Genomic DNA, 25618 nt, shown 5'->3' on the forward strand with positions numbered 1-25618 from the left:
ACTTCATTTGAACTTAAGTTATCTTGTTAATACATTATTAATTTTACACTTTGAATATTATTATAATAATTTTTAGAGAATATTTAATTGTTAGAAGCATTTTTCATATTTAGGTAAACTTTCTTTTAATTAAAATTTAGAATTTTTTTTTCATTTAGATTGTATGTAATTGTAGTATTTTTTTAAATGATTTTTAAAAAATAAAACAAGTTGTTTATGTTGCTTATTCCGTTGATTGAGAAAATCGACTCCAAATCACGTAGGCAGTTTTCAAAATGACGTCAATATTTACGTTAGCATTCTGAATTTAATGTTTGTTGAATTAAAATCCATATGAATTTAATGTTTTTAAAAAAATTAAAAATATTATTTTCGACGGAATTCTATGTACATTTTGTTGTAAATGATTAAGAATTTTCAACGGAATTAAATTCCGTTGAAATTTTCGACGGAGTTATACATAAATTTTGTTGCAAACTGTTACAGAACTTTTTGTCCGCGTCATATTTCTTTGGGTGGAATTTTTTCCCATTGAAATTTTCAACGGAATTATAGTTAAATCCGTTGGAAATTGAAACGAAACTTTTCGACAGAATAATTTTTCGTTGAAATTATAGACGGAATTGTAGATAAATTCCGTTGAATTTTACAACAGAATTTGTTCACGGAGATTTTTTCTGTTGCAATTATCGACGAAATTTTTCAACGAGAATTAATTTCGTCAAAATTTTCAATGGAATTTTTTTTAATTTATGTTGCAAATTGAGACAGAATTTTCTAACGGATATATTTTTCGTTGAAACTTTCGACGGAATTTATTATTTTAATATTATTTCATGACTTTATTTATTGACGGAAAAGTAAGGCTTGCAACGGATTACATTCCGTTGAAATTTTCAACGGAAAAATATTCCGTTGTAAATATTAACAGAAAAAAAATTTCGTTGCCTTTCGACGAAGGGTTATCCAACAGCAGCATTCCGTCAAAAATTCCGTTGAAAAATGGTTTTGCAAAGGAATTTTTATAATTACCAACGAAAAATTTCCGTTGAAAATATTGAAATTTCTAGTAGTGTTAACATCTAATTGATGAATGAACCATCCCTTCGAAGTTGCAATAGCTAGCAAGATGGTATGGAAGAAAGCTTTCCCACGGGACTACAGGTATCAAAGAATTTTACACCTTCAATTTGAGTAAATCTTTTTGCCACGAGACGAGCTTTGTATTGCTCAATGGACCCATCTGAGTTATGCTTGATCTTGAACACCCATTTGCATCCAATGGGCCGTTTACCAATGGAAAAGATCAACAAGGCTCCAAGTTTGATTTAGCTCCAAAGCTCAAAGCTCAGAGTGCATTGCTTTGCTCCAATTTTTCGACTTAATAGCTTGGGAGAGTATATGCTTGGTTCCATATTAGATGAAACATAAAGACAAAAATGGGTGTATGTGGGTGAACATTTATCATAGGTTAAGACACTAGATAAGGGATACTTAGAAGAAGTGGAAGCTAAAGGAAGTATACCTTGGCAGAGTTTGATATGATGAGCCACAGTGATACTGGTCTAAGTACTTTAGAGTTGCTCTAACCCGAGTTGAACGATGAGGAAATGGTAATATTGGTGAATTATCGACGACAAGAGCTTGTGGTTTTGATGATGCTTGTGATAAGGTTGTTGTAGGAGTTGTGAAACTTGTTGAGGTGATGAAGACATATTTGGTGAAGAGTGTGATGGAAGATAGTTATCAAAGTCAAACATATATGTCTCTAAAGGCATATTCAGTGGTTTGATGGTTGATTGTGTTGTAGGTTCAGTGAAAGGTTGGTTGTGAAATGGGAAAATATTTTCATAAAAGATGGTGTTTCTAGACTATATTGATGCTTGCTTTCCACCCTTTCATTCTGTTGGGGACACTTAACACAACTCCTCTAATGTATGATTCCTTTCTGAAGATAAAAGTCTTGAATAAAAAACTCCACCCCATTATCACTTCGAATTGTTCTAACAATAGTTCGAAAGTGATTCTCCACATATGCAACAAAATGCCTTAGATGATTTCAAGTTTCTGCTTTGGTTTTCATCAAAATTATCCATGTATATCGTGAAAAATCATTAACAATGGTAAGAAAGTATTTATGGCCTTCAACAGATGCGATAGAATAAGGTCCCCATATGTCTATATGAATGATATGAAAAATTCTAAGAGACTTTGTTTGGCTAAGAGAAAAAGGAAGTTGTCTTTGTTTCGTTAAGTGGCAGATTTCACATAGGCTTACGTGTACACATGGGAGAAAGGGAAATCTACATGACATATTCTTCATTACACCTTCAGAAATATGTCCTAGTCTTTGGTGCCATGTGACAGAACAACCATTATTATTTGTATTACAAGTATGTGTAACACTACGTTGCTCCTTCAAACTTGTAGTATCTACTTTAGTCTTCCTAGCAATCACATATAACCCATCCGTTTGCTCAGTTATACCAATCTTTACCTAAGAATGTAATTCCTGGATAACATAGAATGAACCACGAAAAGTTAATGCACTACAGGGAATGGCATTTAGGAGTTTGGTAACAAAAATCATGTTGACTTTAAAGTTCGGTACATAAAGAACATTGAATAAAATAAGCTTTGGGAAATATAAACTGTTCCAGAGCATAGTGCAGTGACAGAAGCACCATTAGGCAAATTAATGACAACATGTTTAATTTTCTGTATGTCTGAAAGTTGAGATTGAAGATAAGTAACATGGTTCGTAGCACATGTATCGAGTATTCATCTTGCATATGAGATACCCGATTGCTGAATAAAACCAATTTTGACATTTAAACTAGTGTTATGTTTTCTGCATGTGGCGTTGAAATTATGGCTCTTTTCTCTGAGAGACTCACGAGGTGTTGATATTGGTCATTGGAGAGTGACACTCAAGTATTATTACCAACCTTCTCAAAGTGCTCATCTGATATTTCTTGTATGACATTGTTCACATTGTGTGTCAAGTTTCTCCTAGGATTGTATCCTTGTGAAAAGCCGTGAACATGAAAACAACTATCTACGGTGTGATTAGATCTTCCACAGTGCGTGCATATTTTATTGTTTTGACCACGTCCTCTATAGTTATTGATTGGAGCTCTGCCTCTTCCTCTAAAGTCGCGACCACCATAGCTATTTTTTTGACCATGTCCACCATATTTATTGGATGAACCTTGAAATGAACTCTACTCATTAACGACAATAAAGGCTTAAGCATTGGTTGTATTGGTGGAATGAACCTCTCCCTGAAATTGTCGTTCTTGTTGCACCTTCATGGAAAATGTTTGAGTAGCATCTGGTAGGGGACTAATGAGAATAATCTGAGATCTAACTTGAGAGAATTGGTATTCATACTTTTCAAGAAACGAATTACCTGATCTCTTTCTTGGTATTCTTTCTTCTTGTTATAGCCTCCACATGAGCAATGTAAGAACCCGCACTATTAAATTAGAAATTTAAATAATTTAATTATGAGTTTAGGAAATAATTTCATAATTAACTTTGGATAAATATAGAAAGATTAGAATAATTATCGAGAAGGTCAAATAACGCTTAAATCGCTTGTCTGATGAAAAGTGCGTACCGGTGAAGTATTCCAAAAAATTATAATAAAAATACAAATATTCCTAGAAAAATATATAGGTCAAGGATGTCAAGTTTGGGGTAAGAATAATGAGCAGAGATGTCTGAACTAATACCGGCTATGTATAAAACGCGTATCGGTGAAGTGTCTCAAAAAATTAATGTAAAAATATGATAATTTCTAGAAAAATTTCTAGGTTAAGGATCTAAAATTTTAGGGTTAAAATAAAAGCGAAACTAATTAAACTAATATTGTTAGTTTAAGTGTGTGCACCTATATATAGTTAATGACACAAAATCCTAGAGTTTCTAACACATGTTAGTTGCCTCCCTTCAGTGTGCATGAATGATGGGTGTCTCTCCTTAGTGTCTCTATGAATGCTTGCCATTTTCTCATTAAACCTCATCATGCTTTCATCTTTTTCCATTCCCACACCTTGGAAACATCCCCAACCCTTTGAAGTTTAAGTTTTGTTGAAGAAAACATTGCCTTGGGGGGTTTGCTTCTGTTTTGGCATTGGGTAGAGAACCACCATCTTTCTTCCTGGTTGAGAGCTATTTTCCACACTTGGGAGTTTCAAGGAACCAAACTTGAAGAGAAAGAACTAATCTTTCTTTGTGATTTTCGTGCACCATTTGAACAGTGGATTGGAGCATCTTCAAAATCCTCAAAGTTCCCTCATTTTTTTTTTCACAAGCCCTAAGGTAATCTATCACCATTTTCTTTGTAAATTCATGAACAAAGCTTGTTTCGAGTCTTTAAAGAAGGGAAACGTTGATGATTCAAGTAAAAGATTGTTAATTTAAGTGTAATATGGTAATTTAAACTTCTTTTTGTAGGTAAATCGAAGGTGGGAACCTAGGGAGGCCATTGGAGCTCTAATTATGCAGAAAAATCTGCATTTTCGCATTCTGCACAGGTGGTAATCAATTACCTTAGAGTGGTAATCGATTACCCACCATAAAGGGTAATCGATTAACCCCTGTATGATAATCGATTACCTAGTGCATTTGTGACAAAAGCGATCTAATTTAGTAAAATTGCGATATCTCGAGCTACAGAGCTCTAAATTGAGTGAGGTTTGGACTTATGTGAAGCTAACACATAGAAATACAATTCTGTAAAATTTCTTATTCATTGGATAAGTGGATTGATCGCAGTGTTAGTTTGAAGTCGTAACTTGGTTGCTGAAAATTCAGTTTGCAGCAATCACTTTGCGAAAAACATAACCAGAGTTATACAACTCCGATTAAGACATAAAGTTTGTCATTGGAAAGATTAGGATGTCTGATTTAACATAGTAAAATCTTAGATTTTTGGTAAAGATATGAAATTGCAGTCTTGAAAATGGTAAAGACAGTTTAGTGTTTGTGGCTTAGGAAAGAGCCCGCAGTAAGCGAAACGAAAAAGAAATAATGTTCCTTTTAAATCTGAAAAACTATGATATGTTTATTGATAATATGAATATTATGAAAACAAATCTGTGACCTTGTTGGACACTGTTATTACTAGTGACCCTTTGGACACCGAGTTGTGAGGGAGAGTTTAGCTTGACAGGTAAGCTTCTGGTCCTCGGATTGATCTGTTGCTTGTTCCACCGACCTCCATGGGAGGATGGTTTATGTACATGGTATGCTTTTATGAGGATGATATATGCATTGTTATATATCTGAGGTATATGGATATGCCTATTGATGTAATGTATGGATGTGATGTTGGGTACTTACACGATCAGGCAGCGACCCTGGTGTGTAAGGCATGAGGCAGCGACCCTCATGTTTAGGTATGTTGCAGACGTGTGTAATTTCTATCATGTTCTATGACCAGTTGAACCGCACTTGCATACATCACTTGAGATATGAACTGTGGCACATGATTTTCTGAGAATATAGATATATTGTCACAATTATATTGCTTTAACATGAACATGTATTGTATTTAGTGTTTTGAACTTATTATATATTTGTAAGTGAGCTTGGGGCGGAAGAGTCCTTGATGACCCCTTGTCTTACTGAGATATCTGTTAGAGATCTCACCCCTTCTGGGGCACATTTTTAGGTACAGGTACTTCTAAGGTTGAGACTTCTAGTGGCAAGAGGCCGGAGTTGAGCTGATATTATGCATGCTTCTTTGTTTCTATACATGGATATCATTCTACCTTGTTATTCTTATATGGCTATTGTACTTGAGACTAGGGGTGTAAATGGGCTGGGCTTTGGCCATCCTGGCCTAAGCCTATGTAAAAAAAAATTCAGCCTATCTGACCTACTGGCCTATTAAAGGCTTTATTTGTAGGCCAAGCCCGGCCCATTTTCAAAAATAAGAAAGCCTGACATGGCCTACAGGCCTTGTAGGCCTCCCTGTATATATACCAAGCAAAAAAAATAATTATATAGAGCAAAGAAAGTTCCATTCATGCATGCACTAGTACTTCTTATAAGAAAAAAATGACAAACAAGAAAGAGTCAACATAATACCTCAGCTCTAGAATGTATATCATAGAGGAATAGAGTCAAAGAAATGGAAAAAATAAGAAAAATACAATTACTAGATGCTGAAATAAAGTCTACAAGAAAATGTCATTCATCTAAAAATCTTTAAACCACCATCAAGACAAGGGAAAGAAGAGTATTATTGAAAGATCTTCATCAGTAACATCATAATCCAGCAAGGTACTCATTGTTCCATGGTATTAAGCTGCAACAGCATGTAAAATTTGGAGACATCAGACAAGTTTTCCTTTCATAAAATAAAATAGCACAAAAAGTAAGAGATATTGGTATTTGGTGCTTTGTGTCTTTGCCACATAAAATAAATATTATTTTATTATTTTATTTTAATAAATTAAATAGGCCAGCCTACAAGGCTGTAGGCCGGGCTTGACAAAATTGGCCTATGGCCTATTTATTAAAAAAGATTTTTTATAAGCCTAAGCCTACTCTACTTTTCTGAAAGGCCGGGCCTGAGCTGAGCTCAATGTAGACCGAGCCGTAGGCTGGGCTGGGCCAGCCTGGCCCATTTACACCCCTACTTGAGACATGATTTGACTATGTTGTTTTATTTGGTGAGCATAGGGTTGTCCATGCCACATTGGAATAATTTGTGTTTATTCGTACTTGAGTTGTATTATTGTATCTGGATTTGTCTGGTCTACGTGTTGTAGTTCCATGACTTGATACCCTATTTATAGTATGAGGTTATTCAGTTTTTTTATTTATTGCAATTTACATACAAGCGATTTTTGAAAAAAAAATTCCCTAAGTTAATATGATAAGATTCATAATTGAAATTTTTAGCTTCCACATTTATCAGAGTTGAGCTTATTACCATTTATATGCTTAATACACCGGGTGCACACGAGGTGTTACAAGCAGCGTGTGCTGCAACTGCATATTGGCAATGGTTTGAGATTGTCAAGCTCGTCCCACAAAGTTTTCAACTTGGTGAAATACTCTGTGACACCTTTGTCTCCTTGTTGTAACTGATAAATCTCTTCTTGGATATCAATATGCGAAACACATCTGATCAAGGGAATCGTTGACGAAGATCTAACCAAATGTCCATCGCTCTTTCTATCCAGATGACAGTTTGCACAATAGGCTGTGATATGGATTTAGGGATCCAAGCACACACCATATTATTGCATCTCTGCCACGTAAAGTGATTCAAATTGATTTTAGAAGGTGGAACTATGCTTCCATTGAAATATCCAATCATGTTCTTGGAAATAAGAGCCACTATCATTGCTCTGACCCATATGTGTGGTAATTACTCGCAATAAGCAATGGAGTAACCAAGATTGTTGGCGGAGATTCGTTCGGGTGTAAGAAAAAAAAGATTGGATGGATTAGTATGAAAGTCAGGGAAAGGAGATTGATGAATTATTGATGGTTGCTGATTCACATGGAATTGCTCAGCCATGGAACTTGGATATTGATTGTCCATGGAACTTGGATCTTGATCGGCCATGATCACGAAGGACTATGCTGAATCTCTCTTCTCACTCTCTTGTGATACCAGAGCTCTAATTTAGAGCTCTGACACCATCATGGAATCTTTCGTATATTCAGAATGAATTCAAACAATGATTACAAAGCATCAACATTACATTTATATGATCTTAGCTCAACTAGCTATGAAATTAAATGGGGAACGAAAGTTACAATAGGAAAATTGAATGCAGTAATTTTGGCGCCCATTTATTAGGGCGGTGTTCACGTGTATTTTATTTGATATGGAAGAAGCTGGTGACATGGAAAGTTGAGCTTTATTCTTCAATACCGCACATAAAATTAACTTTCTTAAAGCGGAATAAATGATCTTGCTGAATGCATACATTTTCACTAGTTATTTCACATTTAATTTTTATTAAATTTTTACTCGTGAAAGAAACTTTTTATATATTGGCTATTTTATGTTTAATATTTTTCATCAAAAACAACATTTTATTTGTCAAGATAATTCCATATATATTATTACTACTACTTAAAAAATTTAATCAACACTCACGCACTAATGTTGTTCTTTTTTAATTTTACTTTATATTCTTTTTAAAAAAATTAACATGTTATTTTATATTTAATTTACTGAAAAGGAGTTTTTTTTATTTTCAAGGTAATTTTGTTATATATTATCACTATTTTTATATTAATTCTTTTCTTATCAACACTTATATGCATGTATTTTTAATTTTTCTATTAATTCCATTATTTTTCTTTTTAAGAATTTACATAGCAGTGGAATTTTTTTCTGGATGTTAATAAAAGAATAACCTCGACTAAACAGCTATTTTGCACAGTGGCGGAGCCAAAAAAAACCCATCAAGTACCAAAAGACCCAATCAGGTAAAACCCAGTCAGTGCCAACGTTGTACTATTTTAAAAAATTTAACCAGTGCCAAGCCTGTACAATAACTTTTAAAGAAAATCTATACCATTTTTGAAAATTAGTTGGTGCCAAGGTACCAGCTGGCTACCAAGTGGCTCCGCTACTGGCTCTGCACATGAAAGAAACAATAGCAAATTAGAGAAGTAAAATAGGACTGCATCTATTGGGCGGTACATCAAACACATGCAAACTGTAACATCCAAGGCGCTGACAAGGGCAGCAAGTGATCGTCAGTGCGAAAGAGATGAGGCATAGACAGGGAGCAGCTCTTGGCAGGCTTCTAGCTAGAGGAATGCATGAATGAATCGAATCAATACCTGAAAGAAAGGGATCCAGATGCTGTGTAGATTGAGATTATACAGTTGAGGATAGCTAAAGGGATTAATAGGTAATACCTATATTAATAAGATGCATCTACTTTTAGGTAACCCGTAACTTAATAACTCCATAGTTAAGCGTGCTTATATTGGTTTATGGAGACAATCATTGATCGTACAAGTGACCATTCATTACACGAACCAATAGGTGCATAATGAGATAGGCTATCTATCCCTTCTAGAAGGTCATAAGATATTTTTCGTGGATCGAGCGAGGGTAAACATCTTTAGATATGAGTATTAATTTTTTTATGATATAAATAATAAGGATTTTATAATTCTCAAGTTACATAAGAATTGAAATCTTATATTGTAGAGACAAAAAGCATGTGAGACCCATATGTTAGAAAAACTTATGTGTAGAACCTACGTCAGCACGGAAATCGAAGGGTGTGTAGGAAGATTTCAATTCTCATGTTAAATGAGAATTATAAAACCCAAATAATAATCACTCCTTCTAAATTCATAAAAGTCTTTACTTGTAAACATTATTTCAATCTTATCATTAAATAGTCATAGGGAAAAGTGTGTGTCATTTTTTTTTTTTTTGTACATTGCCAGGAGGTATCCCCATTCAACCTTCTCCGGGCACCATGCCCTCGGGGTACGGCCCGTTTGGGCTAGCCCCTCATTGTAACAGTGGGTGCACTAAGCTTCGCAACCGGAGAAAGGACGAGACTAATCCCCCAACCGAAGATTTTTTGGCTTATCCTCTGGCCCCCAAAGATTTTCCAAGAAACTGCTTGAGGCAGGGTTTGATCCCTGCACCAAGCAATCCCTTGGGAGCTCAGCTGCCAACTGAGCTACCCTTGGGGGTTAGTGTGTGTCATTTTAAATGATATAAAGTTGTGTCATTTTAAAGGATATAAAGTTGTATCATTTTAAGAGAGAGAAAGATATAGATAAAGGAGGAGAGAGAGTTGACAAAAAAATAAAGGTGTGGGTCCCACCTCTTTGTAAGAGTGAAATAATATACGTTGTGTCATTTAAAAGGATGAACATTTTTCCCATAGTTATAACTTATAAAAAAGAACATGTTCCGTATAAAATTTTGTGGTTCTGCAATCACTTATTAAAACCTCAATGGCGGATATACCAGCTGTTACTTGTTAGGTGAACAACTATAGTAGAGTCACTTTCAACCAGTGTTTTAAAACCCGGCTCGGACTGGCCGGGTCGACCCGGGACTCGGTGACCCGGTGGGTTTCCCGGTCCAAGCGGGTAGTTGAACCGCTTCTGCAGTCAACCCAGATTGGACCGGCCGAAACCCAGCGACCCGGTTGACCCGGGTTAGACCGGTTATTCCTTTTTTTTTTGGTACTTTTTTTTTGTTGATAAGAACTCTTTAATTAAATCATATACATATTTTATGATGAATATGATTAAAATTAAGGTGAACATAACAAGGTATTTTAAATTAGTGCAGTTCGTTTATGTAATTTAGTTGCATCTTATAATGATCTCATGAAGTTAAGTAGTGATAAACACTGATGGTCTCATGATCTCATCTCAACGGTAGACACTTTTTTTTAGTGTATATTTCATGCATATTATTTGATATCATGATAACTGTAATGCCCGACCGCTTCAAGAATCAATGATTATCCCCACATACTAACACGAGACTTTTCAGTGTGCTTTTTCCTCACTCGCACACTTCCAGGGAAAACTTCTCAGGAGGTCACCCATCCCAGAATTGCTCCAAGTCAAGCACGCTTAACTGTGGAGTCCTTCTGATCCGGGCTACCGAAAAGCAAATCCATCTTGTTAGCATAGGTAGTACCAATTAATTTTTATAAGCTATCCCAAACTGTGCAGCCTTATACCTACACAACCTTTAGAATCTCTCTCTTTCGGGTGTCGATTCGATTCATTCATGTAACCCCCCACTGGAAGCCTGTCAGGAGTCGCTCCTTGTCCGTGCCTCTTTGCACCGGCGATCACTCCCCACCCTCGTCAGTGCTCGGGATGTTACATGCCCACCAGCTTCCTCCTGGTTCGTCCTCGAACCACACCGGACCGCTTCAAGAATCAATAACTATCCCCACATACTAACACGAGACTTTTCAATGTGCTTTTTCCTCACTCGCATACTTCCAGGAAAAACTTCCCAGGAGGTCACCCATCCCAGAATTGCTCCAAGTCAAGCACGCTTAACTGTGGAGTTCTTCCGATCTGGGCTACCAAAAAGCAGATGCATCTTGTTAGCATAGGTAGTACCAATTAATTCTTATAAGCTATCCCAAACTGTGCAGCCTTATACCTGCACAGCCTTTGGAATCCCTCTCTTTCGGGTATCGATCGATTCATTCATGCATGTAACCCCCCAATGGAAGCCTGTCAGGAGCCGCTCCTTGTCCGTGCCTCTTTGCACCGGCGATCACTCCCCGCCCTCGTCAGTGCTCGAGATGTTACAATAACGGTGACACTTTTTTCTTAGTGTATATTTCATGCATACTATTTGTTATCATGATTTAATTTATCCGTATCATGTCAAGCACAAAAGGTGCATTTAACTTATATTGCAATTTTAATCAAATATTAGGATATCGTCTAGAGCTAAAAGCTTAGAAGTATATAATATTTGCTTTCATTTAAAATTAATTTATTTTTGAAGCTCATTGATAGTTTTTTTATGTGAATTTTTATTAATATAAGTAATATTTTTATATTTTTCATATGTGAACAGTAAATCCGATTCTACCCGATTGAACCAATGATCCAATGACGCAGTACCTCTACCGGTTCGATAACCTGTACGAATTTTAAAATAGTGCTTTCAACCCTCAATTCAGTAATGTCTTTGTCCCATGCAATGGACATGGCAGTGTAGATGCTCCGTAATGTCTAGGAGACAAGTGCCGCTAAGAGAAGCCAACAGCATCCATTCTAAAGTAGCTCAAGAAGCCTAGGCGTTTGATCACATGCAAAGCTCTCTCCATCCACTAATTCGCATAGCAAGTATCTGTACTATATGTCTGTGCACCAAATCTTTTATATGTCTGTGCACCTGCCCCTCCGACTTACCATGATTATGGATTCCATGATATTTTGTTTTTTTATCTGACCATTTCATTTTTTCTCATTTAAATATTATGTTGAGATATTCAAGTGTAATGATATCACACACTGATTCATGATGGACTAAGTGAAGTTTATATAAATGAGAGGATTCATAAACTCAATGCCTTAAGATTTTGAGTTGAGATATAATATTGAACTCACTTAATATAGTTGGTCTAACTTAACTTATTGGTGATGGTCCCCCGTTAAAGGCTCCCACGAACCCGTCTAACAGTGATATCAGAGTCAATGATTGATTGTATGCCTGAGTGTTCCTAGTTTATTATATCCATATTGTCTTTTCAAATCTTGTAAATTTTATTAAAATCCTTTAAAATCCAATCTTATGAAATCTTCATTATAAAAAAGTCTTTAAATTCTTCCGATTCTAAATAATCTTTTAAAATTTATAAAAAAAATTATCTCAAAAAAATTCTTTTAAAATCCTAATCCAATATAACCCCCTAAGTGTTGAGACATAATGTTAAACTCACTTGATATAATTGATCCAGCTTAACTCATTGGCGGTGATCTCCGTCACGGGCTCGGTTGAAGACATATTGACATGTATGTAATAAGAGGCAGGATCCTTTGACATCAGTGTCAAATTTAAAAATTTGACATCTCATCTGATAGCCATTAGATAAAAAAAGATCAATGGTGTCATATGTTTACAAATCAGAATCGTTGATCTTTTTTTATCTAGCGACTATCAGATGAGGTGTCAAATTTTAAATTTGACACTGATACCAAAAGATCTTACCTCATATAATAATATTAGTAATGGTTTCTCAAAGCAATTTTATTGTACAATATAATAGATATGGATTAGCATAACGCAGTTAAGATGCAAAATATCCAATAAATTAAGCCACAAGGAAAGCGCTTTTGGGTACTTTTCATTAGTTCTTTGAAAAGTATCTACAGACTGAGCATCCAATATATTTATCAATTTTTCTATTCAATTGAATTTGATTTTTTTTATTTTTATCTTTAAGAATTCGATCGCCTACCGTTCAAATGCAAATTGCATTGGGTGCAGTTTGTATTTAAATGGTTTATATTCATTTAAATATATTCAAAAAATAGTTGTAAAATTAAATAATTTCGACGGATGTTGGTTTTTTTCAACTTAAAAATTATTAAAGTTAAAAATAAAAGAAAATGTTATATTTACAAATTTTTTGTTTACCAATTCTTACAAACTACACTAAGTATGACCGGTCATAATTCAATCAAGAGTGTATGACCGATCATACTTAGTGTAATCTGTAAAAAAAATTTTGTAAATATATCCTTCTCAAAAATAAAATAAGAACTTGAAAAATATAATTGAAAAAGAAGAGAAGCTAACAAAAAGGAGGGCAAACGAGTACAACTCCTGCTAAAATTAAGACTTCCACCGTAACTTTGATTAATTGGATGGATTCCAAATTTGCTAAAGTGAACTCATTTCTTTCAAACTTCTTTAACACGCAGTATAAAAATTGGAAAATTATATTCTCATGTTACATAAAATTCATCTCTCATGTTACACTCACATAAAAAGATGTGTCTCACTTTTTTTTTCTTTTTTAAAAATTGATGGGTTCCACTTAATTCATCTCATAACATAAGATAACTCCTCTCCTACAACATTAGAGAAGTAAAACCCATAAAAATTTTAATTGGTTTCGGACGAAACTCTTTCACGTTTTTTTTTTAAGTAGGCTTAGGTTTCCTTTTCACTGCCAAAGGCTTTAGGTGCTTCATAACTCAATTCAATTCATGGCCATTTTCATTTGTGGCCCATTCGATTGAACAACTCATTCACGAGTCCAAGTGGTTAACCATGTGCTTCAGCTTTCTAGAGATTTTCTACGGTCTAATCGTGGCAACTGGTACAAAATATTGGCTAATTTTTTTATTTTCAGAAAAAATTTAAAAAAATGGTTAATAAAGCCTGTTTTGTAAAAAAAAATTGAAAGCTCTTATTTTTTTCAGAATCAAATTTAGAGAATATATCTGAATTGTTTTTGTTTTGTGTTTTAATTTTTAACTTTCAAGACAAAAAAAATATAGAAAACAAATAGGAAAAAAGATTTCTCCTGTCAATGGAGATAAGCTATCTTCGGTGAGTCCAAAACGACGTCATTTTTGTAGTTCTAATTTATTACAAAGTTATATTAGTCTTTATCATTATAATTTTTTAATCTTACAACCTAAAACGACATCATTTTAGGCTAACTGGAGATAATTTTATCTCCAGTGACTGAAGAAATACTTTTTCAAATAATTATTTCATTAACTATTCTACAAAATAGTTTTAAAATCAGAAAAATCATAACACAATCAAAAAGACTGGGAATGTTTTCTTTTTTAAAAAACAGTTTTATAGTTTTTAGAATAAAATAAATTTGTTTAGGAAAGATTATTTTGTAATATGACTCTCAAAATAATAATTACTTTTTAGCTTTTAAAATAAATAATAATAATTTAAGAATGTACTCAAATATTATTTTTTGGTTTTATTATTTTACAGTAGCAATTTTATAATTATGAGAATTTATTAATGGTATTTCTGTAAACAAGTCTAACTTTTTTTTTTAATTTTAAATTATTATACGGTGACAACTTTGTAATTATAAAAATTTATCAATGGTATTTTTATAAATCGGTACATTTTTTTATAACTTTAAATCTAATCATATTTAAACAAGTTTTGTTGTTCTTATATTCTGAAAACTAATTTTGAAAATTTATATTCAAAATATTTTTTAAAAACAGAAAAAACAAAATCATATTCAAACACATCCAATCACCAATTTCCTACTGGTTTGATTGCAAATCTGATCCAATGATTGGGTCCAATTTTCGATTGGATCAGCCGGTACGATCTGGGTTTAACATGATTAATCTGAATAGAAGAAAATAATTTTAAGAAAGTTCTTGGAAGAAAACACAAAGAAGAAAATAGTAAACGTGAGAAAGGGGAAAAGTTCCATGACTCCATCCTATGTGAAAGCACAAAAAGTAATGGTAGTGTGAAACAAAGCTGCTAGCAACTCTTTTTGGTCTTTTGCTAACATGCTAGGAAAATTAAAGACGGTCCTATGCTAAAATCAAATGCCATAAAGGGCTAGCCAATTGAGTTTTATTAATTATTAACATTAAGGGTTTTATGATTATTATGTTACATAACTCAACTTGATTTTCCTACTCACACAATAAAAAAAAGAGAGAAAGTGAAATGATGAAAGAGAAGGAAAAAATGTGGACCCCACCTCTTTGATGTGTGTGTAGGAAAATGGAATTAGATTATGTCACATGATAAACATAAAGCCCTAACATTAATTATAAACACGGACCCTACACTAGGCAAATTTATGGTACCAAAACAACATTTTAACCATCTCATCTTGAATAGCTCTTCAGTGTGTTGCGCGCTAAACATATAGTCCAAGCTAACAATTGAGTGAAAACTGCCCTTGAAACAAAATGGAAGTTTTTCTTTTGTTTAGACATTGATGGATTTATGTGTCTGATATTGATTTCAACCCCACTTGGGGATCAAGTTGACCATGCTATGATGCCATGTGACTTCAGTCCAAATGAAATACTTTACCTTATTTTGTAGTTGAACTTAGTGTAATATGTCTAGACGTAATTAACAAGGTAGACTTATGATGATGTAATTAATGGATTGGCATAGCTCTCTGTCACAATCCTACTCCAAGGTTCTGGTGTGAACTTTGGACTCTCCTACCTCATGAGTTAGCTTTTGAGGTGAGATTCTCTCAAAATTTGTATTAATTGGTTTCAGAGCTTTCTATTATACCTCTTGCTTACAATCAAGTGGCACGGGTGGTGTTGCCGGCATTTAAACTCTCTTACCTCGTAAGTTAGCTTTTAGGGTGAGGTTCCTCTGAGGTTCATGTCACTCTCAATGATGAGCTTCCAGTACTAGCTTCCAAGAGCAATAGCTCCTTTTTGTATAGACTTTTCTGTTTGAATCATTCAACCAACAGCATAAACCTTTCAAATTTTATCTGAAAACACGTCTTGCTTAAGGTTCGTATCACTCTCAATTAGTGATGAGCTTCCAGTACTAGTTTCCAAAAGCAAGAGTTCCTTTTTGTATAGACTTTTCTGTTTGAATCATTCAACCAAAAGTATAAACCTTTCAAATTTTATCTGAAAACACGTCTTGCTTGATTGGTGGGAGTTTCTGGAAGAAAGATAAATCGTAAAGCAAATGAATCATGCATGGATAAATATATCTTTGTCGAGGGACATGTATATAAACACACACACCACCAACCATTTGGCTGCAATGTTCTAACTAACCTGACAATGGATATTAGTAAATCTTCTGCTCTCTTGTTGCTCCTCCTTTCCTTCACCTCATTTCTTCTGACATGTCGCTCAGCCCCAATAAAGGCAAATTTATCTGTCTTCATCTTTCTTTTCAATTCCATGGGCCTTACTCCCTACTTTTTTTCTCTTGGTTTTCATAGTTATGTGCTTTTGATAATTATGTTCTGAATGCAGACTTACATTGTGTACACTGGGAACAGCATGAAGGATGAAGCTTCTGCATTGACCCTTTACACAAGCATGCTACAAGAAGTTGCAGACAGGTAATACCATTCCATCCAAATCAAAAATTTCAGACACTACAACTTTTTATTTGTCAGGTAGGTATAGGGAGGAGTCCAAAGCCGGTGACAGCACCAATAGGCTAAGCTAACCCAACTATAACAAATAGGTCCGACACAATATCATAACCCAAAACTTTAAGACCTAGAGTTCATGGGTTCATCTACTTATATCCACTTCATTTAGCTCATTATCAACTAATGTGAAACTCATCACACTTTAATATTCCAACAATCTCCCTCTCAAATGTAAAATCCACAATTGATATGCCTCCCCTCAACTGAGTATTCAAACACAAATACTCAACCCAACTCTGATATCACTATCATACGGGTCCAACTATAGCCCATACGGGTCCAGCTATAGCCCATATGGGTACATAAGAAAACTTCACTTTCTTATTTGGTTATATACTTGGTTGTTGTATACTATCAAGTGAAGCAGAATCCTATCTATTGCCACACCTGTCTCTCAGATTGATGATATGTTCAATAAATATTACTAATGGAACTGATAGGCTACAATGTACAAGCATTATGTAAAGAACCTTGGGATACACCACCCCAAAAGCTAGCTCAAAGGATGGGAGCGCCCAAGGCCTTATAAACTCCACATTAGTTACACATACAACTAATGTGGGACTATATATCTCAACACGCACCCTCACACGAAAGCTCATTGAGCTTGAAGAGTGGACAATGCAACAGGCCTAGCCTACCTGTGCTAAAAAACGTCACAAGAGAAAGTGGAGGGCGGCGGCGAGGCTCTGATACCATGTAAAGAACCTTGGGATACACCACCCCAAAGCTAGCTCAAAGGGTGGGAGTGCCCAAGACCTTATAAACTCCACATTAGTTGCACATACAACCAATGTGAGACTATATATCTCAACACGCCCCCTCACACGAGAGCCCATTGGGCTTGAAGAGTGGACATGCAACAGGCCCAGCCTACCTGTGCTAAGAAACGCCACAAGAGAAAGTGGAGGGCGGCGGCGAGGCTCTGATACCATGTAAAGAACCTTGGGATACACCACCCCAAAAGCTAGCTCAAAGGGTGGGAGTGTCCAAGGCCTTATAAACTCTACATTAGTTGCACATCTAACCAATGTGGGACTATATATCTCAACACGCCCCCTCACGCAAGAGCCCTTTGGGCTAGAAGCATGGAATTGCATAGGCCCATTTTTGGTTTACACCTTTTTGTGCTTTTTTTTATTTTAATTCCACTTTTTAAAGCGGGGGACGGCGAGGCTCTGATACCATGTAAAGAACCATGTGATACACCACCCCAAAAGCTAGCTCAAAGGGTGAGAGTGTCTAAGGCCTTATAAACTCCACATTAGTTGCACATCTAACCAATGTGGGATTATATATCTCAACATTACACCTTATAAATTTGGCAAGACTAATTTTCCTTGTAAAGCTATGTTTGGTAGGAAAAATGTTTTAGGAGATAAAAGAATGAGAGGACCAAGGTTTAACCAGTTGAAAGTTGAAACTATCTATCATTTCCTCATTCTTTCCTGCATGAACAAAAGGAAAATGAAAAGTAGCCAATGTTAGTATCATTATTTGTTGAGACTGAGACAGTGAACTAAAAATGCATAGTTGGTTTCTTTTTCTTACCTCGTTTTCTTGATTTGTGTTCACAATTTCAGCAATGCCGAGCCCAAGTCAGTACTGCACCACTACAAACGTAGTTTCAGTGGCTTTGTTGTGAAGCTAACAGAGGAGGAAGCCGATAGAATGGCTGGTCAGCACAAAAACTATTCTATCCACTTTAAAACTAACAAGTCCTTTCTTCTTGGGTTTACAAATTTGCCAACCGAGAAAAACTCTTTAATGCAGGACTTGATGGAGTGGTGTCTGTATTTCCTAATGAGAAAAGACAACTCCATACAACAAGGTCTTGGGATTTTATTGGCTTTCCACTACAAGCTGAAAGAGGACCAACTAAAAGTGATGTCATTGTTGGAGTACTTGACTCTGGAATCTGGCCAGAATCTGAGAGTTTCAATGATAAAGGATTTGGCCCAGCACCTAGTAAATGGAAGGGCACATGCCAAACGTCTAATTTCACTTGCAATAAGTATGTACTAGTAGTCTAGTTAGAATACATTAACAACATTCAAGATATTCATAGAGGTAGATAAAAAAAGTACATTATTAATATTAACAGATGTTGCTATATTCTTGTAGTAAAATCATTGGGGCTAAGTATTACAGAGCTGATGGTTCATTTAGTGATGAAGATTTAAAATCTCCAAGGGATTCAGATGGTCATGGCACTCATACAGCATCAATAGCAGCAGGGAACCCAGTTAACACAGTGAGTATGTTGGGCCTTGGACAAGGAACAGCAAGAGGTGGAGCTACATCAGCACGCATTGCTGTCTATAAAGTATGTTGGATTGATGGATGTTATGATGCGGACATACTTGCTGGGTTTGATGATGCAATTGCTGATGGGGTTGACATAATATCAATTTCAATTGGAGGGTTCAATGATAAGGACTATTTTAGGGATGGATTAGCCATTGGAGCATTTCATGCTGTGAGAAATGGAGTATTGACAACAACTTCAGCTGGGAACTCGGGTCCAAAACTTTCATCATTAGCAAATTTTGCACCTTGGTTAATATCTGTGGCTGCTAGCACCATAGACAGGAAGTTTGTTACCAAGGTTGAATTAGGTAACAACAGAACTTTTGAGGTAAATTAACTTCTCTATCCTATGCCTGAGCATGCCTCGTGGCCTCATTTGTGAAAGTCAATCTAAGCTAAATAGGCTTGTAATTTAATGGACTATAAGAATATTGACTTAAATAAGTTTCGTCATATAAAGTTGTAACATCAGGATCATGTCAATTTCTTTATTCCATGTGTATGTGTAGGGAATCTCAATAAATTCATTTGACCTTAAGGGAGAATTGTATCCTATAATATATGGTGGAGATGCACCAAACACTAATGGAGGCTACGATGGATCTATATCCAGGTAACTAGTCCTGATGTCGTTTAACTTGAGATGTATAAGTATAACATTATGGCCAAACAAACAACTGTACAAGTACAAATAGTCCTTAGTGTTCCAAAATATCATTGGTCAAATAGCTGAAACATTCTAAAATACTCTTAATTTTTTAATGAAAATGTTTCCATAATGCAGGTTTTGCTCTGGTGGTACGTTGGACAAAAATAAAGTCAAGGGCAAAATTGTTCTCTGTGAAGGGAGAAGCCTAGCGCAAGGACCTTTCTATGCTGGTGCTGTTGGAGCACTGTTACAAAGTCAATCTTTTAGAGATGATCCTCCCTCTCTTCCTCTTCCAGGATCTTACCTTGACTTGCTGGATGGTACCTCCGTGTATAACTACTTAAACTCTACAAGGTAACAGCTGAAGATGCCATTTACACTAACAAGGGGTCTAGAGAAATATAATATTACTGTTACAGAAGAACCACATATACTGTTACCTAAATATAATATAAAATCAATAATTTAAGCCTCACCTAACAACTTAAACTTGAGGGTTGAAATGCTTCTTTACACATACATATCTAAAGCACTTTGTTTGAAACAATTTGCAGTACACCAACTGCAACCATATTTAAGAGTGATGAAATGAAAGATACTTTGGCACCTGTTGTGGTCTCTTTCTCCTCAAGGGGTCCAAATCATGTTACACCTGAAATTCTCAAGGTACCTTAGCTTTTTTGTTTTTGTTTTTTTTCTTCAATAAAGAAATTAAACTTACCAATCTATATATTTTTATTTTTTTTTTCATGTTGTAGCCTGATTTAGTGGCTCCAGGAGTTTCTATTCTAGCTAGTTGGTCTCCAATTTCCCCTCCTTCTGATATTGAAGGTGACAACAGAACATTACAATTCAACATTATCTCAGGAACATCAATGTCATGCCCACATGTTGCTGGGGCAGCAGCATATGTTAAATCATTTCATCCAATGTGGTCTCCTGCTGCTATTCGTTCAGCTCTAATGACAACAGGTAATAGAAATGTAATAAGCAATGACACATTTCAATTATTATCATTAGAATTTGTTGAGATATATAAAATCATTAATGTAACCTTATCCAACAGCTTAAGTTTTTGGTTTGAATTGGTTCTTTACAAGGTATCAGAACCTTGGTGTACCGGGTTTGATCTTTACCACCCCCACTTTTTTTCTAGTGGAATTTCTTTCTTCGCACAGGTAGATGGACCTGTGCATTATCCACCCTTCAAGTTTAGTGAGCTCTCGTGTGAGGGGGTGTGTTGAGATATATAAAATCATTAATGTAACCTTACCCAACAACATAAACTTTTGGGTTGAATTGGTTCTTTACAGAATTAAACTTTTAACTTTCTTCTCATTTGTGCACCTTGCAGCTAAGCAGCTTAATCCCAGGATTAACCGTGATGCAGAATTCGCATATGGTGCAGGCCAAATTGATCCTTTGAAGGCTGTGAATCCCGGTTTAGTATATGATGCTGGTGAAATAGACTATGTAAGGGTTTTATGTGGACAAGGCTATAGTTCCAGGATTATACAACTTATCACAGGAGATAATAGTAGCTGCTCTGAAACAACTTATGGAACAGCAAGGGATTTGAACTATCCTTCATTTGCTCTTCAAGTGCCACCCTCTAATTCCAGTGTAAGTGGCGGTTATAATAGGACTGTAACAAATGTTGGGTTTTCAATGTCCAAATATAAAGCTATTGTGACTGCTCCACAAGGACTAAAAATTGTAGTGAACCCTAGTGTTCTATCATTCACTTCTCTTAACCAAAAGCAAACATTTGTGCTCACAATTGAGGGAACAATGGAAGCATCCCTAGTGTCAGCCTCTTTGGTTTGGGATGATGGTAAATTCCAAGTTAGGAGCCCCATTATTGTGTTTAATACACCATAATAGGTAGGGTGATGCATTAAATAATTGTAGCAAAAGCATGAAGCATTTGCAGGTTTGCATTTATTAGCATTAAAGCCAAAATGGCTGCTCTCGTTTTTCTTGGTAACATTTAATCAATATTTATTTATAGAAATATCAGAGCTATTGAAAGCCTTATGATTTTTAAGAGTTCAGTGAGACATATGATACAGGGTTATCATAGATGTTCTGCGGAGATATTACACAAATGATGACTAGAAACATTGAAGTTGATAGTCAAGTTATATGTTGTAATGAGAACAAAAAAAAGGAGACTAAATGTACTCATATAATTACAAAATGATTAGAATTATAAAATAAGCACAATAACCAAATCACAATAGCCGGCTCAAAGAGTCCCATAGCCATCACCGTTCCCCCGCACTCCGGATTAGTCTCATAACGGGCTTAAAGAGTCGAAGCTCGTGGAGATACCGGAGGAGCCAACTCATCTCAGAGAGATAATTAGAGTTGTGTAACTCCAAAAAAATAAAATAACCAAATCACAATAAATGCTAGCGTGGTACCTGGGGCATTCAATTAGTCAATTCGGATCAGTTTGGGCATCTTGCGATCGAATTGACCACCTCTAAGGGGTTGAAATTGAAAATAATGTTAAAGAAAAGGGGATCGAGCCTCTAGATACGCATTCTAGAATAAAAAAATATAAAAATAAAAAAGTAAAAACAAAATATTTAATTTATTGAGAAAATTTAAAAATTTAAAAATAAAAAAATTATTTTTTATTTTTTATTTGTAATTATTTAACAAAACACCAAAACAAGTCCAATCTAACCGACTACAGTTAATTAATCTAAGCTCATTACGTTCATAGGTTAAAATATATCTATTCTATAGCAGGTCATTTTAATCCTAATCGATTTTCAAAAAATTAGAAAATATATATCAACAACCGAACTTAATAGATTGGTGCTCTTTAGTGGACCTTTGGGCCAGGCGGAATTTTCGTTCTATATAATAGCAATGTAAGCGAATGATGTCAAAATTAAGTTTTTACATAAGAATGGAAGGACAGTAGAAGCGTAAATCGTAGAGATAATACAAAACATAAATTTTTTACTAATTAAGGTCAAAATATAAAATATATATATATATATATATATATATATATATATATATATATATATATATATATATATGCCTATAAAAAAAAATCATATAAGTCATAAATTATGTTATTTAGTTTGAGCATTTTACTTTTGAAAGTGACTTAAATGCAGATTGTATGATTTTATTTTGATTCATGATTATGTTTGGACGTTGAAATTGTGATTTTTGATTTGACAACAGAATTTGAATATTTTGTAAAGTTGATTCATGGTTCTGCTTGGAAGTTAAAAATTAACAGGCTAACGGGTTAGGCCAGACCATTTATTTTTTATAAACGGGTCAAGCCATGCTAACAGTTAGACTCGTACTAGGCTTGGACCAGGCCAAATTAAATTTTTTTGACTTAGGCTTGGACTTTTCGAGGCAAAGCTTGACTTAGCGCAGTCCACTTTCACCCCTAGAGATGAGGTCCACAAGTTTTTTTTCTCTCACACTTTCTCTCTCCTCTTCATTGGAAAAGTCACTGTTTCATCATGTAATATGATATTTACATAACCCATTTTCTAAAAGTTAAACCAAATCAAAAGAATTGATTTGGAAAATCGGTTCAGAACCTATTTGTAAAACAATTCAAAATTGGTTCGCTAAAACAAGTTTGATTTGAAACCAAAACAGTTTAAACTAGTTTGGTTCGGTTAAAAAAATATATATATATTTCGGATTGACACATATCCACCTTTACTATATTACAAGATGAAAATTCATTATCAGAAATTATTTTCATAATTATATCAAATAATTACTTTTAGCAAATATTTCCTCACATACACTTGTGAGGCTCACTCTTTACCTCACAAGTCACAACTTCTAAAATATGGACATAGCTTATAAAAGGCACCCGGTCATACGTTGAAAATGAGCTTATATTCGCTCCTTAGTATTACGTAGAAAAAACCAATCGTGCCTGACACTCTCTTCTCGCCAACCGCAACCTCTAAATTGGCCTAGACAATAACAGCGAATCATTTACAAGGTTGACCATTTCTGATCTATATTCAGATCAATTGTTATTCGAAATTTTTCATTGAATTGAACAGAGTATGTAACTAGTTATAAATTGATTTTATGTAATTGAGTAGGATGGGTTCAATAAATTGTTTTCAATAAGAACATCAGAGTAAGATATTTAAATATAAAAAAAAATGTGTTATCAAAAAAAAAAAAAAAAATATAAAAAAAAAATGAAAAGCTATTCTTCAAGGTTAATTACATAGTGACTAAGTTCTTGGGCCTCGAGGTAATAATAAGTCTTCGTTTTCCTCTTTGACTTGGAAACACAAATGATTTTTTCTTGATCAACTAATAAATGATTCCATTTTCAATTCTTTTATTCTTAAATTGATGGAGAAATTCTACTCGCACATGTGCAAAGACCTTGGTCTGGGGTATCGGAAAAATTATCAGGGTATGTATCGTATAACAGTGGAATATTCCACTTCCGTTTATTCATCCCCTACAGTGTATGCATTTTAAACATGGATGAAAATGAAATAAGACTTCCCATTATATCGTTAGGTAAATCTTGAGAATTTTCTTCGGCGTAATCTTTTATTTTTTATTTCTTTCATATGTTCAGCTATAATTTCTGTTGTAGGACTTTAGGAAGCTTGTGAGAATTCTGAAAAGCGAAAAGTTAAAATTCAGTGAAATACAGTTAAGAAAAATAAAACTTTCGGATAAATCCTGAAGTAAATCTTAAAGCTTCTCCGAATTGCTTTTTTGAAATATAACTGTCGATTTTTTCCTTCTAAATATTCACAATATATTGACCAAACCTATTACTCCAAAAACTTGCAAATTTTTTGTAATATCGTGAAAGTAATTTTCAAACAAAGGCAGTTTTGTTTATGTTTTTGCTAGCCTACACAGGCCCAGTATGTTGGGCCGATCATCTGAAGGTACAATAGAGGCCTAGTTATTTAGCATTATATAGATGAACACATGGTCCTCATTGCAGGCTTCTCTCCCTTGCACAACTTAGTCGTATACCCATGATGGTAAAGCAACGTCTCATTGCAATAGTTGGTGCAATGATCCCCCTCTCGCAGCTATACCTACGATAGCATCTTTGGTGACTCTCCTTAATTTAGGTCTATATCATTGCTTCTTTAAACACCCGCATATATGAGATGCTATACTTCTTGAGGAATATAGACCTAACTCTAAATCCACTACCTTTCAATTTGTTGACCCGTGCAGGGAGAGCTCATGGTTAGGAGAGATCGTCAATCATAGGCTAAGTGAGCTTAGAACATCACAATCAAACTCAAAACCTTAAGGCATTAGGTCCCTCCACTTATATGATTCTCACTTAGTCCATTCTTAACCAATGGAGAACTTTTTCACTCAATCATTCACACTTGGATTTTTCAACATCTCCCTCTCCCCTCAAGGAGAAGCTTCTTCAAGTATTAACGGAGTTCATCAACCAATCCATCATTAGCTCTGATACCAATTGTTGGGCCGTACAGGGGGAGCCCATGACGGGAAGAAACCGCCAACCATGGGTTAAGTAAGCAACGACATTAAATGGGCTTGGAACACCATAATAAAACTCAAAACCTTAAGATATTAGGTATATAGGTTTTTTCACTTATATGATGCTCACTTAGTCCATTCATTCTTAAGCAATGTGAGACTCTTTCACTCAATCATTCACACTTGAATTCCTCAATACAATTTACATCTTAACACACACAAAAAATATTGAATAGCTAACAAGTTTGTTGCTCAATTCACACGCCTAATTCTTTATCTCAGTTCCGTCTTCCACCAAGTTACCTTACCTCTTCCTTTACTTAAAGTTCCACTTCCAGAACATTAGGGGGCAAACAAAAAGAAAAGAAAAGGAAATCATATTAAATAGAACCTCAAATATGTTATTTACAAAAACGAATTAAAAGCACGACTCTGAAAGTCTTCTAACGTGTTTTAGACGTTTGAACGAGAAGAGTAAATAATGGAA

At 34.9% G+C, this 25618-nt stretch overlaps 1 protein-coding gene across 2 annotated transcripts; it reads left to right on the plus strand.

Moving 5' to 3' along the window:
- Positions 1 to 15602: 15602 nt before the first annotated feature.
- LOC133294865 (cucumisin-like) lies at positions 15603 to 21630 on the plus strand. 2 transcript variants are annotated; one of them, XM_061493621.1, is made up of 10 exons: positions 15603 to 15714; positions 16480 to 16568; positions 18248 to 18342; positions 18438 to 18678; positions 18789 to 19302; positions 19484 to 19587; positions 19759 to 19977; positions 20178 to 20289; positions 20382 to 20595; positions 20978 to 21630. In XM_061493621.1, the coding sequence occupies exons 2-10, from the start codon at positions 16507 to 16509 to the stop codon at positions 21502 to 21504; spliced, it is 2088 nt and encodes a 695-aa protein (XP_061349605.1). In that variant the 5' UTR covers positions 15603 to 15714; positions 16480 to 16506; the 3' UTR covers positions 21505 to 21630. The 2 variants fall into 2 exon arrangements, with proteins under 2 accessions (XP_061349605.1, XP_061349604.1); XM_061493620.1 differs by lacking the exon at positions 15603 to 15714 and adding an exon at positions 16254 to 16368.
- The last annotated feature ends 3988 nt before the right edge of the window (positions 21631 to 25618 follow it).

The sequence above is a fragment of the Gastrolobium bilobum genome, unplaced genomic scaffold (genome assembly GCF_033153095.1).
Source record: "Gastrolobium bilobum isolate Gb01-03AN ecotype WA unplaced genomic scaffold, APGP_CSIRO_Gbil_v1 utg19071, whole genome shotgun sequence".
NCBI lineage: Eukaryota > Viridiplantae > Streptophyta > Magnoliopsida > Fabales > Fabaceae > Gastrolobium > Gastrolobium bilobum.

Coding starts and splice junctions, on each gene's coding strand:
- LOC133294865 (XM_061493620.1), top strand. CDS start 16,282: ATGGATATTAGTAAATCTTCTGCTCTCTTGTTGCTCCTCCTTTCCTTC. Junction 16,569..18,247: donor CTACAAGAAGTTGCAGACAG/GTAATACCATTC, acceptor TCACAATTTCAG/CAATGCCGAGCCCAAGTCAG. Junction 19,303..19,483: donor GTAACAACAGAACTTTTGAG/GTAAATTAACTT, acceptor GTGTATGTGTAG/GGAATCTCAATAAATTCATT.